The sequence below is a fragment of the Nyctereutes procyonoides genome, unplaced genomic scaffold, assembly GCF_905146905.1.
Source record: "Nyctereutes procyonoides isolate TBG_1078 unplaced genomic scaffold, NYPRO_anot_genome, whole genome shotgun sequence".
NCBI lineage: Eukaryota > Metazoa > Chordata > Mammalia > Carnivora > Canidae > Nyctereutes > Nyctereutes procyonoides.
Genome location: NW_026575046.1, coordinates 12,480,869 through 12,496,225, shown reverse-complemented (window position 1 = coordinate 12,496,225; position 15,357 = coordinate 12,480,869). Strand labels below are relative to the sequence as shown.

The following is a 15,357-nucleotide window of genomic DNA, read 5'->3' as shown; positions in this document are numbered from 1 at the left end:
CGCTCTCGATGACGCGCCAATCACCGCGCACCGGGCGCTGTGCGAAGCCCAAAAGCTTCCCCCCACCGCCCCCCGCACCACCCCGCGGTCGCGGTCGCGGTCCGGCTCCCTCAGGTTCGCTTTTTAATTTCGTCGGTTTCCTGTTCCGGAGGCGCGGGTGGCGCTAGGGTCTCGGCGGCTGCACGATCAGCCTGGCTTTGCTTTGACGGCTCCCTCGCGGCCCGAGAGCGTCTTATAAGGTAAAAGGGAGGGGTGTGTGTGTGTGTGTGTGTGTGTGTGTGTGTGTGTGGAGGGGGGGGGCGCCTTGCGGGTGTGGGAGACCGAGCGCCGCCGAGTGTCGGGCTTCGGCGTCCGGGGCTGGGGCGGGTTCAGGTCGAGCGGGCGGCCCCCTCCTCGGGTCTGCAGCCGACCGGCAAAAGAGCGACCGTAGGCCGGGGCCCCGCGAGCGCGTGGAAGCGGAGAAGGAGACCTTTTCATTCATTTGTGGAGCGCATGCGCGGGTCCCGGCCTGGGGCCGCCCGGGGTCGCCGCGGAGGGAAACCCGGAGCCCAGCGCTGGCCTCGTGGGGCGCGCGGCCTGGCGGGAGATGCAAACGGGGAAAGGCGCAGCCGCCCCGCAGCCGGGCGGAGTGCAAGTGCGCGGAAAGGAGGCACACTTCGCGGCCCTTGCGGCGTGGACCGATGCTCGATGCGGACGTGTTACCTTGGCCAAACAGCCCCCGCAGCGTCCCTGCTTCCTGGGGGTAGACAGACGCGGAAACCAACTACCCTCGGCCGCTTGCAGCGAATTCCTTGACTCTCGATTTTGGATCAGTTTGTGCCCCAGCAGAGCCGGACTGTGCCCTCAGAATGTCAGCTTCGTAATCCGTGTCTTCAGGTATTCTCTCAATAGGAACATGCATGACCTAGTCGCGGAAGGTCAGCTATCGCGCACCGTGCAAGTGTTAGTGACCCTGTTTGCATCTCTAGGTTTGGCACACTCCTTTGTGTTCCCTTAGACCCTGTGCGTACCTCTTTTCTCTTGTTTATTTTATTTTATTTTTTTAAAGATTTTATTTATTTACTTATGAGAGACAGAGAGAGAGAGAGAGAGAGAGGCAGACACACAGGCAGAGGAAGCAGCAGGCTCCATGCAGGGAGCCCGATGTGGGACTCGATCCCGGGTCTCCAGGATCACGCCCTGGGCCAAAGGCAGGTGCTCAATCACGGAGCCACCAAGGCGTCCCTTTTCTCTTGTTTATTGCCTTATTCATTTATTTTCCTAAAAACATGCCTGTAAGTGGTTTCAGAGCTTGAGTCTTGCAGGCTGTGCATCTTACTCAACTTGGAGTCCACATGGTCAGCGTGACAAATCTGGGCTCATTGGGTATCACCTGAATCTGTGAAAGGGCCTCCTCTTTTCTGGATTTGATAATGCAGATATGTCGTGGGTATATGTGAAAGGGAAACGGACGGTAGCAACATAGAAACATTTGTCGTTGGTGATGTGGTAAACATTTATTGACCACCTACTATGTGCAGGACGTTGTGCCAGGGGCTGTGAAGGATACAGAAATGACTGTGAATCAACCCATGTCCTCGAGGAGCTAAAAGTCTAGTGGAGGAGTTAGAAATGTGCACACATGACTATAATATGAGACAGTCTCTGGTAAGTGCTGTAAAAGAAGTAAGTAAGTAAGTCTAGAGGGAATGGGGTTACATTCTAAAGGGACCTAGGAAAGGCTTCACAGAAGAGGTGGCATTTGACATAGGTGGATGAAATTCAGTGGGCACATTCACAGAACGGGATTTTATTTTTTATTTTATTTTATTTTTTTATTTATGATAGTCACAGAGAGAGAGAGAGAGAGAGAGAGAGGGGCAGAGACATAGACAGAGGGAGAAGCAGGCTCCATGCACCGGGAGCCCGACGTGGGATTCGATCCCGGGTCTCCAGGATCGCACCCTGGGCCAAAGGCAGGTGCTAAACTGCTGCGCCACCCAGGGATCCCCGAGCAGGGGATTTTAGAAGATCAGGAGCAAAGAACAAGCTGGGTAATAGTACTTTGTATGTTAGGCACCTGGGAAAATCTGGGTGATAGGCACTTCACGGGGAAGGTGATAGAGGATAATTCTGGAAGAAATTGGGTCCGGGTTGTAGAGGGTTTTATTTTATTTTAAGATTTTGTTTATTTTATTTATTCATGAGAGACACACAGAAGCAGAGACACAGGCAGAGGGAGTAAGTAGCAGGCTCCCTGCAGGTAGCCCGATGCAGGACCCGATTCTAGGTCCCCAGGATCACACCCTGGGTTGAAGGCAGCATTAAACCGCTAAGCCACCAGTGCTGCCCTGTAGAGGGTTTTATTAATTAATTAATTAATTAATTAAAGATTTTGCTTTTTTATTCATGAGAGACACAAAGTGAGAGAGAGAGAGAGAGAGGCAGAGACACAGGCAGAGGGAGAAGCAGGCTCCATGCAGGGAGCCTGACGTGGGACTCGATCCTGGGACTCCAGAATCACACCCTGGGCCGAAGGCAGGCGCTAAACTGCTGAGCCACCCAGAGATCCCCGTGGTAATGGGTTTTAAATGCCAGACATGGGAGTTTGAATTAGATTCTGTTGGCCAGGAGCCATGAGTAGTCCATGGTGGCGAGATCAACTGTGTAGGTCCTAGGTTTATCATGAAGGCCTTAGGCTGAATAATAATCACCAATTAGATGTTATTATATGCCTGCTAGTTATTAAGCACAGTGATTGATAGAGCTAAAAAATCTGACATTATTTTCTTGAGCCTTTTGAAAATCTACCTTAAGCCTATCGGTAAAACTTTTAGTTAGATAGACCTTAGGAAGATAACACTATAGTCAAGTTTTTTGCACTTAGTATTTATTTAAGTTTTAAAACTATCTTGTTGAAACTTAAGCATTTGGAAAGCCATTCATGTTCACAGCATTCTTCAGTGGAAAGCTGAGGATGAAATCAAGGATAACTGTTGTGTTTAAAAATTATAGTTATATTTGAATTTGCTTGTTAGTCTCACTGTGTGATAAGGTCATCTTAAAAGTTAGTTGTAAACTTTAATTCGGGGGAATATACTCTTAATTTTGTCAGTATGTTCAATGTATTGGAGAATGCAAAATCATTGTTAAGAGAATTGCAGACATTAGCAGTTTGGGAAACATTTTTATGCCTGTTTTATTCTTTCTGTCCTCTAGCGCTTATATTCTCTGTGGAAGATGTGACATATCCAGACACCGTGTCATGATGCAAGGCAATACGTGGTGAGTGGTGTGACGGTAATGGTGGAGGTTTTGGGAGAGCAGATAGAAGAGCAAACCCCGATTTTGGTAACGTGGGCAGAGGAGGAGGTGTGTTTATGTGGGCCATGGACATGGCTAGGAGCACAGACCAGAGTGCTGCCCTGATGGAGCTTATAGTTCTGAGGTGCAGGCAAACATGAATGGTGGAATGAGGTAATTAGTTGGTGAATTGTAATTACTGTAGGACCTGCCAGGAAGCAGCACAGAATGTGAGAGCAGGGAACCTAACAAAGGCCTGATGGGTAGTGCTAGTGATTATAGAAAGACCAGTGGGGTTGTTATTATAGCCAGGGAAGAAATGATGGTGTGAAGTGGGTGAACTTAGGAAGTATTTATGAAGCAGAAGTGATGGGAATTTAAAATACATTTTTGGGTAAAAGGGGTAAGGGAGGAAACGTTGTCAGATAATTGGCTGAAGTATGACTTGAGGACCAATAAATGCTGTTATCTATTGAAATAGGAAACACTGGGGATGCCTGGGTGGCTCAGCAGTTGAGCGTCTGCCTTTGGCTCAGGGCATGATCCTGGGGTCCTGGGATTGGGTCCCACATCGGGCTCCCAGCATGGAGCCTGCTTCTCCCTCTGCCTGTGTCTCTGCCTCCCTCTCTGTCTCATGAATAAATAAATAAAATCTTAAAAAAAAAAAAAATAGAAACCGTAAAAGAGCAGCCATTGGTATTGTTTTGGAGGGGAGGGTCGTTAATTCCTTTTAGGACCAGGTATGTTGAATTTGTGGAGTCTCTGCTGAGTGTGGAGGAAGGTGAAGACAGGAAGGTGCTGGTGCAGATGTAGAGAGTGGTGTACAGGTGGGATGACATGGCGAGGTTCAGATTTTTGGGGAGCCTGAGCAAGGACATAACAGCATATGATTAAATAGTCGGATGTTGAGTTCATCATTCTGGAGGAGGAGCAGCTTTAGGGAATGACAGAAGCCAGGGACTGAGACAGGGGAATAGGACTTTATTGGCCATGGGAGTTTGAGGTATTATAGAGAGCTCAGTGTCAGGTAGGTAGAATAATCCAGTGGCTGAAGGTGTCAGTTGCTCTTGAAGATGGTCAGGCATTTGTGACACCCTGTTTATGGTGAGTTTTTGGTTTTCTTTTCTTTTTCTTTCCTCCCACAAAGTCATAGAATGTCGTTCCATCCAGGACGAGGGTGTCCCCGAGGGCGAGGAGGACATGGAGCCAGACCCTCAGCCCCAGCCTTCAGGCCTCAAAATCTGAGACTACTTCATCCTCAGCAGCCTCCTGTGCAATATCAATATGAACCTCCAAGTGCCCCTTCCACCACGTTCTCGAACTCTCCAGCCCCCAATTTTCTGCCTCCACGACCAGACTTTGTCCCCTTCCCTCCTCCCATGCCTCCGTCAGCCCAGGGCCCTCTTCCCCCCTGCCCTATACGCCCCCCCTTCCCAAATCACCAGATGAGGCCCCCCTTCCCAGTGCCTCCTTGTTTTCCTCCTATGCCACCTCCAATGCCCTGTCCTAATAACCCCCCAGTCCCTGGAGCACCTCCTGGACAGGGCACTTTCCCTTTCATGATGCCCCCTCCTTCCATGCCCCACCCCCCACCCCCTCCGGTCATGCCACAGCAGGTCAATTATCAGTACCCTCCAGGGTACTCACACCATAATTTCCCACCTCCCAATTTTAATAGCTTCCAGAACAACCCCAGTTCTTTTCCACCCAGTGCTAATAACAGCAGTAGTCCCCATTTTAGGCACCTCCCTCCATACCCCCTCCCAAAGGCTCCTAGTGAGAGAAGGTCCCCTGAAAGGCTCAAGCACTACGAGGATCACAGGCACCGGGATCACAGTCACGGCCGAGGCGAGAGGCATCGGTCCCTGGATCGACGGGAACGAGGCCGAAGTCCTGACAGGAGAAGACCAGATAGCCGCTACAGATCAGATTACGACCGAGGGAGAACGCCCTCCCGTCACCGGAGCTATGAGCGAAGCAGGTAAAGCACATGTGTGGTTTTAGTGAACTACAGAGGTCCAGACATGGGCCATTTGGGTTTCTCAGAGGACCGAACCAAAAAGGTCCAGCAGTGCATTTTGATTTATAAAGGGAAGAAAGCATTTTTGGAGCTGTTTTAAAGAGGAAGAGACAACTGACAAGTAAAGTAGTTAATGTCAGAAAAGCCACTTTTGAAAATCATTTCAAATCATCAATGTAGATTCATTGCAATGAGCGTAAGCTGATTACTCTTGCAAAATACAGCTGATGTTTTAATGGTGATCTTTTTTTTTTTTTTAATGGTGATCTAATGAAAGTTCACGTATTACTTTTTCCTGTTCTTTGCATTATCATATTTACTTTTGTTCAGTATGATCACCATATCAGGTTAAAGCACCTGAGTTCATTTGGAATCGATCTCTATGTTATCAATGAGCAATCAAACTAGTTCTAGTTAAGTGGAACTTGCTTTCTGGCTTTTAAGATAAGTGGAGCTTTATTGTACATAGTTGCCTTCTTGCTCTGTTTTCCTTGTAAAGTGCAATAATGTTGGTTACACATCATCAAAGTTTTCAAAATAGCTTTTATTTATTTATTTATTCAAAATAGTTGTTAACTTGATTTTGTTGCATTGAAATGTTTTTATACTGAAGAAAGTTGTATTTGAAAAAATACTGTTTCATTCCAGATTACATGTGTTTTTTTCAAGAGACCAAATATGTGTACCAGATACATGTAAGAAAGTGAGATTTCCAGCAGGCATTTATTTCTAAACCAGGATTCTTAGATGGGTTTATAGAAATGCTCTGAAGTTATATGCAGAATGTTATATGTGTGTGCATGTTTTTCTATAAGTAAATTGGTAGCTTACAGCAGAATCTCAAGACTTTTCTCCAAAAGTCTAAGAACTGTTGGTTTAGGTGGGAAAATAAAAACATTGATAATGATCATACCAAATACTTTGTACCTTCAGTGAACTTCTTGTATGGTTGAAGCTTCCCATTTGTTGAGCTAGTAGCGATGCTTCTCTTTCTGTCCCTTGTGGTGTGTTTACTTACCTTCATTATCCTTAGGAACTTCTGTGCTAAAAGGGTTTGAGCTTACCAAACCAAGTCACTTCACTATGTGGGTTTGTAGAGAGCTGGTCTTGGTTCCTTTGGAATCAGTTTGCTTCTCGGTTTCCACATTTTTCTCATAGCTGTTGAGTTTTCATGTTCATGACTGAACATTTTGCCAGTAAGTGGTGTTGGTCATTCCTAGTCCTGAAGAGAGTGATTAGTGGTTGGAAGGTTTGGAAGGAAAATGTGTTGTTTCCTCTTCCTGATGCCCAGTGGAAGGTAGAAGGAAAGTTGTTTCCTGCAGAGATGACTGATTTCTGGTGAGCCAGAGCTAACTCAGAGTTGATAGACTAAAAAGTTTTCTCAGCACGAATTACTATTTCTGGTCAGTTTTGTCCTTAACTATTCTCTGATGGGCTAATTGGCAGAGGGCTATGATAGTTTATTTTAGAATTTTATGATGAAAATCTAAACTGGAAAGTGTTTGTTAATAGTTTTCTTTAGACTTTGAAGTGATTGTTAATAATCCTATTTCTAGGGAAGCACTTCAATGCAAACTTCAACATTCTAGTGGGCACTTTTTTTCCCCCATTTTGGGGTGCCGCAGTTAGAGTTTTTAGGACGCTGCTGTAAAAATCCTAAATTCTTGAATCAGGCTTAAACTTAGAGCTATATGTTTGCTTAAAGAACTTAATGTCCTGTCAACTGAGGGACCTGTAAGTGAAATCAAGTGCCAAAAAAAATTACGATTAATGTGCGTTATCCTAAATGAGACTCCTTGACTATGAAAGACCTGCTTAGGCAGTTAGCTCATCTTTCTAAACGGCCTTTATTTATCTTGGAGTTGTTTTGGGATGCACTTGGGGTGTTTGCCCTAGAGCTGCCTTAGTGTCATGGCCACATAATAACCAGCTCCCTTTGAGGTCTTAGGTAGAGTGTCAGTCATCTGTTTTATATGGAATATTCCTATAAAATAAAAATGGGGCATGTGATGTCGTAGCATAACTTCTGGAAGTATATTGGAGAAAACCAAAACTTCACAAATTTGTGCATTAAACTGTATTAAGTTTATGTTAGTTCTGTGGTCTGTCCTCCGGCTACTGCTCCCTTTGCTTCTTAGGTAAGTCAATCTATCCTTTCCCAGATTCCGTCTTCCTTCTTTTTCTCCTCTAAAATATGATTGAATACAAATTACCAGATTGTTTTAGAACAAACTATTTCTAGAGGAAGTTTGTGAAGAAGTGGATATGTGCATGTGCATTTGTTAAGAAAAATTAAGGTTACTCTTGGGAATGGGAAAAGAAATGGCCACAGATATAGTGCACTCAACATGCTGTTCTGCAGGGTGGTGGGGACAGTGCAGTGGCTTCCCGTAACTGAATGGTGCTACAGCACGACAGTCCCCATAGCTGTCCTGGTGAGTACAATGTGTAGCCATCAGAGAGCTAATATTATGTACCTAAGGAATATTTTAATGCTTGCAGACAAGAAAGAGTCTTTGGAAAAGTAACCCAAACATTGTTTTTCTTGGTTTAAATGGATTCTCTATATAGTATTACTAATGTGCTTTATATTATCCAAATTGGCCTTTTCAACTCATACCCACTCAGAGGTAGCAATCATCATCAGAAATGTCGTTCTCAAATGCAGAATTCTATTGCCTGAATGTTAAAATACAAAAAATTAGGAAGGTCTTTTCAACAGATTTTTACTTGGAAATATAGATGATTATTCTTTTCAGCCACCATGTTATTACATGTTATATTTTATCTGTCACGTGACACCACTTGTTAGTTGGGATTTTACTGCTTTAACGTAAGCTGTAATTTTATTTATTAATTTTTTTAAAGTATTTCCTACACCCACTGTGGGGCTTGAACTACAATCCCGAGATCGAGTGTTGTATGTTCTACTGACTGAGCCAGCCAGGTACCTCAGTAAACTGTATCAGATTAAAAGAATGTAGACTCCCAAGCTCCAGCTACTTTATTTGGACAGCTAATGTATACCTGAGGCTTATACGTATGTTAAAAGTATATTATTCAAAGGAATCTTTCTTGAGGTGGAGGTGATCTTTAAGTGAAAAAACAATTTCTGTTTTAATATCTATAAACAGTCACATTTCTCAATCATTTTTGTAAGTTTTGATTTTCAGTGTGTTTATATTTCCTCTCTTTGGCCATAGGTTGGGGGAAGTTTTTGAGTTCAGACATTTTTATAGTCTTCTTATTGGACTCAGACTAATAAAACATTTTTTTTTTCCCCATTGTAAGATTGAGTGGTTATTTCCCTTAGGTTTAGCTCTGATTTAAACACCCTAGAGTTCCAAGTTTTTGTTCCAGATCTTCATTGCACTTATTAAATAGGCTCAGAAGTTATTATTGTTATCATCATCAAATTCCCGTTTTACATTGAAAAATTTTAAAATCCCTCATTCTGTCGTACGTTGTGGATACCCAATGTCTCCATTTAGAGTTGTTTCCGATGAAAACAGCATTTAAAGGTAAAGTGATTTAGAATCTCCTGCCAGTCAGCTATACCTAGAACTACAACTCAGGCCTCTAACATATAAGAGTTTAGAACTCTAATTATAGAACCTTATCTCAGTTTTCTCAATAAAAGCTTTAATTTACACTTATTTGATAGATGAAATTGGGAGTTTTCTAGAATTCACTAGGTAGTAGAATCCTTTAAAGTTTTCCCTGTAGGTCCAACAACCAGGGGTTGGCTGGTTGGAACATCTGGAGAGAAGATTGTGATAAATACCTTTGTTGCTTAGCATCAAGTATGACTTCTTTCTTTAAAGAAAACAACAAAAGACATCCAAGTTAGTTAACTTCTGTAAAGTGAAGAGCAACTTTACCCTTTAATAAGTGATGAATAAAAATGTCCCATAGAGAATAGTGCCTGAAAAATTCATAGGTGAGGGCCATTTATGTAGAAGATGAATTCAGTAAAAAGAGATGGTGTTTTTGAGTCTTTCTGTTGAAAACAGCTCTGTGTATTAATTCCTTTAAGAGAGCGGGAACGGGAGAGACACAGGCACCGGGACAGCCGAAGATCACCATCTCTGGAAAGGTCCTACAAAAAAGAGTATAAGAGATCTGGAAGGTAAGCAAGGAGTTGACACTGAAAGAAGTCATAGATCTCCTTGAATTCAGGTTTTGTGCTTATCCATAATATCACCAACTCTTCAAAATAGCCCAAGAATCTATCCAGAATGCCCTGCGAAAAGCTAAAACAGCCGATAACTAAAAAACCTTTACTTTCAAGATGTATTGATGACACACAAGGAAAATCTTGATAAATTTCCAAAAAAAAAAAAAAAAATTAGAAATTATATAGGCTACTTTTTCTGATCTCAATTGCTATCAAACTATATATATGCAATAATTCAAAGCTTAAGATTTTGGAAATTCATAATTATGCTCTTAAATTTACTTGTTTCTGAGAAGAGTAAAACTGCGATCACACTTTATGACATTGATATTGTTGTAACTCAGAACCTATAGGGTGTAACCACTTCATGGCCTTATGTAGTGGTAATCAAGAATAGCACTCTGGAATCTGACAGATTTGGGGGCAGTTATTCTCCCAGCTTTGATATTGGGCAGAGTTATCTAACCTTTTTAATCCTCAATGTCTTTGTCTAAAGTAACAGTTATACTTGCCTTATTGAGTGGTGAGGAGTCATTGAGATAAAAATGTATAAAAAACTCTTAGAACTGGGTCCAAAGTTAGTGGGAAATAAATGGTAACTATATATGTATATATTTTATATATAAGATTACATATAACATATAAAATATGTTTATATCATTATTCTCTGATCACTTAGTTCTACATGTTGGTAAAGTATAAGAAAGATTAAGAAAGATTTAAAGATAAAAAGTTTTTTTTTTGAAGATAAAAAATGACATAGCAAACAGAACTATAGCACTGTAACAATATTTAGAAGTAAATGCAAGACTTCTTTGAAAGGTCATATGATTTAAAATGTGGCAAATCAGGAAAAGAAAAACACATTCCATTATGTAGAAGAAAGAATGTATCATAGGAATGAAAGGGATTTAAAAATTATAATATGTTGGTATAAGTACAGATACCATATTTACAAAATTTAGAAACTTGGATGTGATGAGTTGATTTCTGTAAAAGCAAAAATTCCAAACCACATAAGAAGCAGAAAATTTTATTAGGCTGGTAACTACAGAAAAGTGGAAAAAGTTGGATGTGTATCACCTCCAAAAAAAAGTTTTGGACTGTTCTAGAACATTGATGAAGATGGAAGGAGAGCTTACTTAGCTCCATGCTGTGGTGTCCAGAAAACCAAGATGGCTAAACCTAACCTGATGGAAAATAAACTACAAAGCAATCTTTTTTATAAATATAGATATGAAAATGCTGAGTATATTAGCCAGTTGTTTTCAGTAGTGTGTTAAAATAAATTTACTCAAAAAGAAAAAACAGTTTACTCCAAGATTGCATGAATAAATAGGTTAGTATTAGGAACTCTATAATTCTATCAAAATCTGTAGAGCTATTTCAGTTCCTGTTTATTAGATATTTAAAATAGAACCAGCATCCTTTTAGAAATAGAAGCTTTGGTAAACTAGGTATATAAGCAGACTTCTTTCACATGATGGAGAATATTATCTCATGTTGAACATGATTGACACCGTCTCAGAAGAGTCAAATTTAGTTTTGAAACCTTTAGGCTTTCCCATTCAAGTGAGGAAAAAGATGTGGCTCTGTTGCCTGTCTCTGTCACCTAATGTTGTATGACTTAATCAAAAAGTGAACAAAGAACATCGCACCCTGTGTGTCCCAGGTATTATATTGGCATAAGTGATACAGTCATTCACAAGAGTCCCCAGTTTACAGGAATGAGAAAGTTAAGTGTCTTGAGAAGTGCTTTTGACAGAGCAATTACATGTTGCTCTGGGAACACAACAGTGAGAGCTCAGTCTTGGGTAGTCATAGAAAAATGGACATTTTACATTTTTTATAAGTGATACTTGAAGTGTGTGTAGGAATGCATTAGGGAAGGGGATAGTAGAGGGAGAGAAAAGAGCATGTGCGAAAGTTGCAGTGGAGACAAGTGCTCTGAGAGGATCAAGCCTGGACGAAATCAGTTTAGATGTCTTTTTTAATCTGTACAAGTGATTGTACCTAACCAGCGCAGTGGTAGTGGTAATGGGGAACAGTAGAGGTAATTGAGAGGTATGTATGAGATAGAGTCAGTGGGATAACTGATGGTGAGGAAAGAAAAGTCAGTAGCCATCACCTGAGATCTGGTGGTCCCCATTGGGGGTGGGGAGCACTAAAAACGATGCAGGATGTGTACAGTTTGGGCATGTGGAGTTTGAGAATCTGTGAGACTACCAAGTGGAATTTGTAGTAGTTAATTGAATACACAGATATAAAGTTCAGAAAAGAGATCCTAGCTGGAAATATTAAATGCCATGGATTAGAGATTAACTAGGAAGAGTTTGTTCAGAGAGAAAGGACCTGAGGAGGAAGAGCAAAGGACAGGAAAACCAGGTACTGTGTTGCTAGAAACCATTGAGGACCACATTTGAGGTTGGTGAGTTTCAATGTAGAGTGCTGGAAATCTCTTTGTCTAGTGGTTTCTTCTCCAATGCCCAGTAGCTTGTGGAGAAGGCAGAGACTTGGATTCTATGAGTTCCAACTAATGCAGTGGATGAGAAAATTAAAACCAGAGATGTAAATACTATAAAAGAGGAAAACTTAGCATTTGTATATAGCTTATTGTTAAGAAACAAGTTCAAGTTTGGATTTTGAAATTTGGAGTGCCTGAGACACTTAACCTAAAAAAGATGTTTTGTTCCTGTTTTGAAATGACCTTCTCAAAGTGTTAAAAAAACAAACCAAGATTAATTGATGGTCACAACAGACAACCCTGACTATCCATCATTAAAGAGACCTGCTTTGAGGGAGGTGGCATGAAGGTGTTTTTGCCCTTGTTTCTAGGTAATAATAATAAACATTTAGTGAGATTTTTTTTTAAAGATTTTATTTATTTATTCAAGAGAGACAGAGAGGCAGAGACATAGGTAGAGGGAGAAACAGGCCTGATGTGAGACTCGATCCCAGGACCCCAGGATCATGACCTGAACCAAAGGCAGATGCTCAGCCACTGAGCCAACCAGGTGCTCCTTGGGATTTTAGTACAGGTCAAAATGCCTGTGTCAAACAACCGTATTAGCATTTAACTACCAACTTACTAGCTTTATGATATTGGGCAAGTGATGCAGTTTCTCATTCTGTTTTCTCTGTAGGAGATGTTCACATCTGCCTCATAGGATTCTTCTAGGGATTAAATCTGAGTGTAAAGTGCTAAGCAGAGTGTCAGGCTTGCAGTAAGCACTAAAATAAACGTAAACCAACCCATACTAGTGGGAGCTAAAGGTTGTCATTATTAGCTAATGGTATTAGCAGGAAAATTCAAGAGGTTCAGCTAAGAAACCAATTCACTGAAGTTGACAATTATAAAACAAATATATCAAAATTAATATCTTTCCTAAATACTGGAAACACCTAAGAAAATGTAATGGGGAAAAAATGTACGTTCACTATAGAAAGGTTCACTATAGAAAATTTAACTAAAATTAAATATCTTAGTGAGCTTTAAAAATATATAGATCAGTTTGAAGCAAACTAGAAATGTAGCTGAAGAGAGGGTGACAATGAGTGGAGGAGGGCGTGCCGTAGTCCCATAGTGGAAGTGGAAGACAGTGTTGTGAAAATAACAGTTTTCTTCAAATAACCTATAATTTCAGTGTTACTTCAGTTGAACTACTGGTTTTCAAACTTTATAATGACCCAGATTATTCTTTGGAATAGAAGTGAGAATAATGAAAATAATTATGCAGGGATACTTACTTTAGTAGAATTAAAATGTTAAATACATAGAATGATTAAAACAATTTGATATGGGTATAAAATATCCCAAATATTGAGCAACATTCAAGTAATATACAAATTTACATCTGTCATTAAATTGTTTCACATTTGAGGAGAAACTGATGGGATAATTGACAAGCCATATGGAGTAAAAAAATGAAATTGTATTTCTTATATCTTAGAGAGATAGAATTTAAAAATATAATATTAAGTGAGGAAAATAGAAAATATGTATTTAACTTTGGGATGGGAAAAGATTCTAAGCATTGCACTAAAAGTTAGGCAGCATAAACAAAAAAGTCTAGAATTAAAAGGGAAACAAAAAAGTGAAAAAGGTTTCATTACATTTGACAGAAGAGCAGTTATAAAGAAAACTTTTTCAGTAAATAAAACTACTAATTTTAATGGTACTGGCATAGCACATGACTGGGATGTTCATAAAGGGAATGAGCATGAAACATTATTTTAGTAGTGATAAAAAAATTAGAAGTCAAATAAAATCCTTCTTTCATCAGAATGGCTGAGATTAAAAATAATCATGTTGACAGGATGTGTGGAAATTGGAACTTGCATATGGTTTTGAGTGTAGTCTAAACTGGTACTACCTACCTATAGAGAAGCCTTAAAAAGAAAGGTATACATTCTTTGTGTGAAATAATTTGACAAGTGTGCAGAGAACAAGTGTTTTTACAGTAGCATTGTTTACGTTGGCAAAAAACTCAAGAGGTAATAACCTAAATGGCTATGATCAGATTCGTTAAATTATGGCATACGTATGTAAAAGAATAGTAGGTGCCTATTAAAAGTGGTTCAGTTATAGATGTATTGAAATAGAAGAGTATTCCTGATGTTCTTTTGAGTGAGAAAGGTAGGCTATCAAGTTCCTTTTTTTTTTGTTAAAACATGTATATTATTATGTATATGCATAGCCTTATATCTATATATTTTAACACATTTGTGAAATGTAGTGGTTATCTTGGAGTGGTTTTATGGATGAGTTTTGTTTTTTTGTTAATGCTTTATTAGCTTGCTACAGTGGATGTATGTACATTTTACTTTTCAGTAACTCTGGTAATAAAATTAATGATATACGTTGTAGCATTTAGAAGTTATATCAATAAGTAATCAATATATATAGTCTTTCTAATCAGGTACCCATTCCCCCTACATACACACTCCCTGTCATAAAATTAGAAGTAAGTGGTAGCGTTGGTGCGAATAGTTAATTTATGACTTTAATCCAGTTGTAAACTTTCTTGGATTATAGTAACTTTGTTAGTGTGCCTGCAAAGGATGCCGATGTAACACAAATAAAGCAGTTACTCTTCTGTGGTTGGATTCTTAGGGTCTGTATGGTTGCATTTAAATTTTTGGATCTTAAGTTAAAATCTATCCTGTAGGTTTTTCCCTCAAGGCATCATCCATAGGATGGGCCTTTGCATATTTCAAGCACGAGAAATTCAAGGAGATTGAGTTGTCTTTATCCTATGTAATTGAGTTAATACATAATAATATGCAGGGATCAGAATTAGAGTGGTGGTTCACTAAGTAGTAACCCAAGTGTGGGCTTCCAGAGAGATGGTTAGGGATGATATAACTGGTTCACTCATCGATTATGGTCCTCAGGCTAAATTTATGGCCAAGTTGAAACCATATTTCATGAAGTTTTTCTTTTTTTCTTGGCAAAGGAAGCTGTGGAGGATTCAAAACTAGTATTCTCATCGCTGAGATTGTCTCATTTGTGGAGATTTTCAAATATTTCCGAAATATCTTTCTCTTCTAGGAGTTACGGTTTGCCGGTTGTCCCTGAACCTGCTGGATGCACACCAGAATTACCTGGGGAGATTATTAAAAATACAGATTCTTGGGCCCCACCCCCGGAGACTGTGAATCAGTAAGTAGATCTGGGGTAGGGCCTGGGAATTTGTATTTTTAAACAACTAACTCCAGGTGATTCTGATGCCATCAGACTAGTGTTTGGGAATCACTGGTTTAATAAAAGTAAATATAATATGTCTTGGTTTGGTATGGCATTTTTATTATAGGTGAAAAGTGAACTAAACAGGTGAAATAGAATAGTTTTACAATGTAAGTGCATTTTAAATAATGA

At 40.2% G+C, this 15,357-nt stretch overlaps 1 protein-coding gene across 6 annotated transcripts in view; it reads left to right on the top strand.

Moving 5' to 3' along the window:
* Positions 1-69: 69 nt before the first annotated feature.
* The window catches only part of DROSHA (drosha ribonuclease III), a 119,464-nt gene continuing 104,176 nt past the window's right edge, over positions 70-15,357 (top strand). For 2 of the 6 annotated variants that reach the window (XM_055325125.1, XM_055325122.1), the window contains exons 1-6: positions 70-239; positions 1,521-1,647; positions 3,199-3,264; positions 4,430-5,263; positions 9,339-9,431; positions 15,031-15,141. In XM_055325125.1, coding sequence (XP_055181100.1) covers positions 3,245-3,264; positions 4,430-5,263; positions 9,339-9,431; positions 15,031-15,141 — 1,058 coding nt within the window. In that variant the 5' untranslated portion in view covers positions 70-239; positions 1,521-1,647; positions 3,199-3,244. Of the gene's footprint in view, positions 240-715; positions 877-1,520; positions 1,648-3,198; positions 3,265-4,429; positions 5,264-9,338; positions 9,432-15,030; positions 15,142-15,357 lie in introns of all 6 variants that reach the window. The other 4 variants (XM_055325123.1, XM_055325124.1, XM_055325127.1 and 1 more) reach the window with 4 other exon arrangements.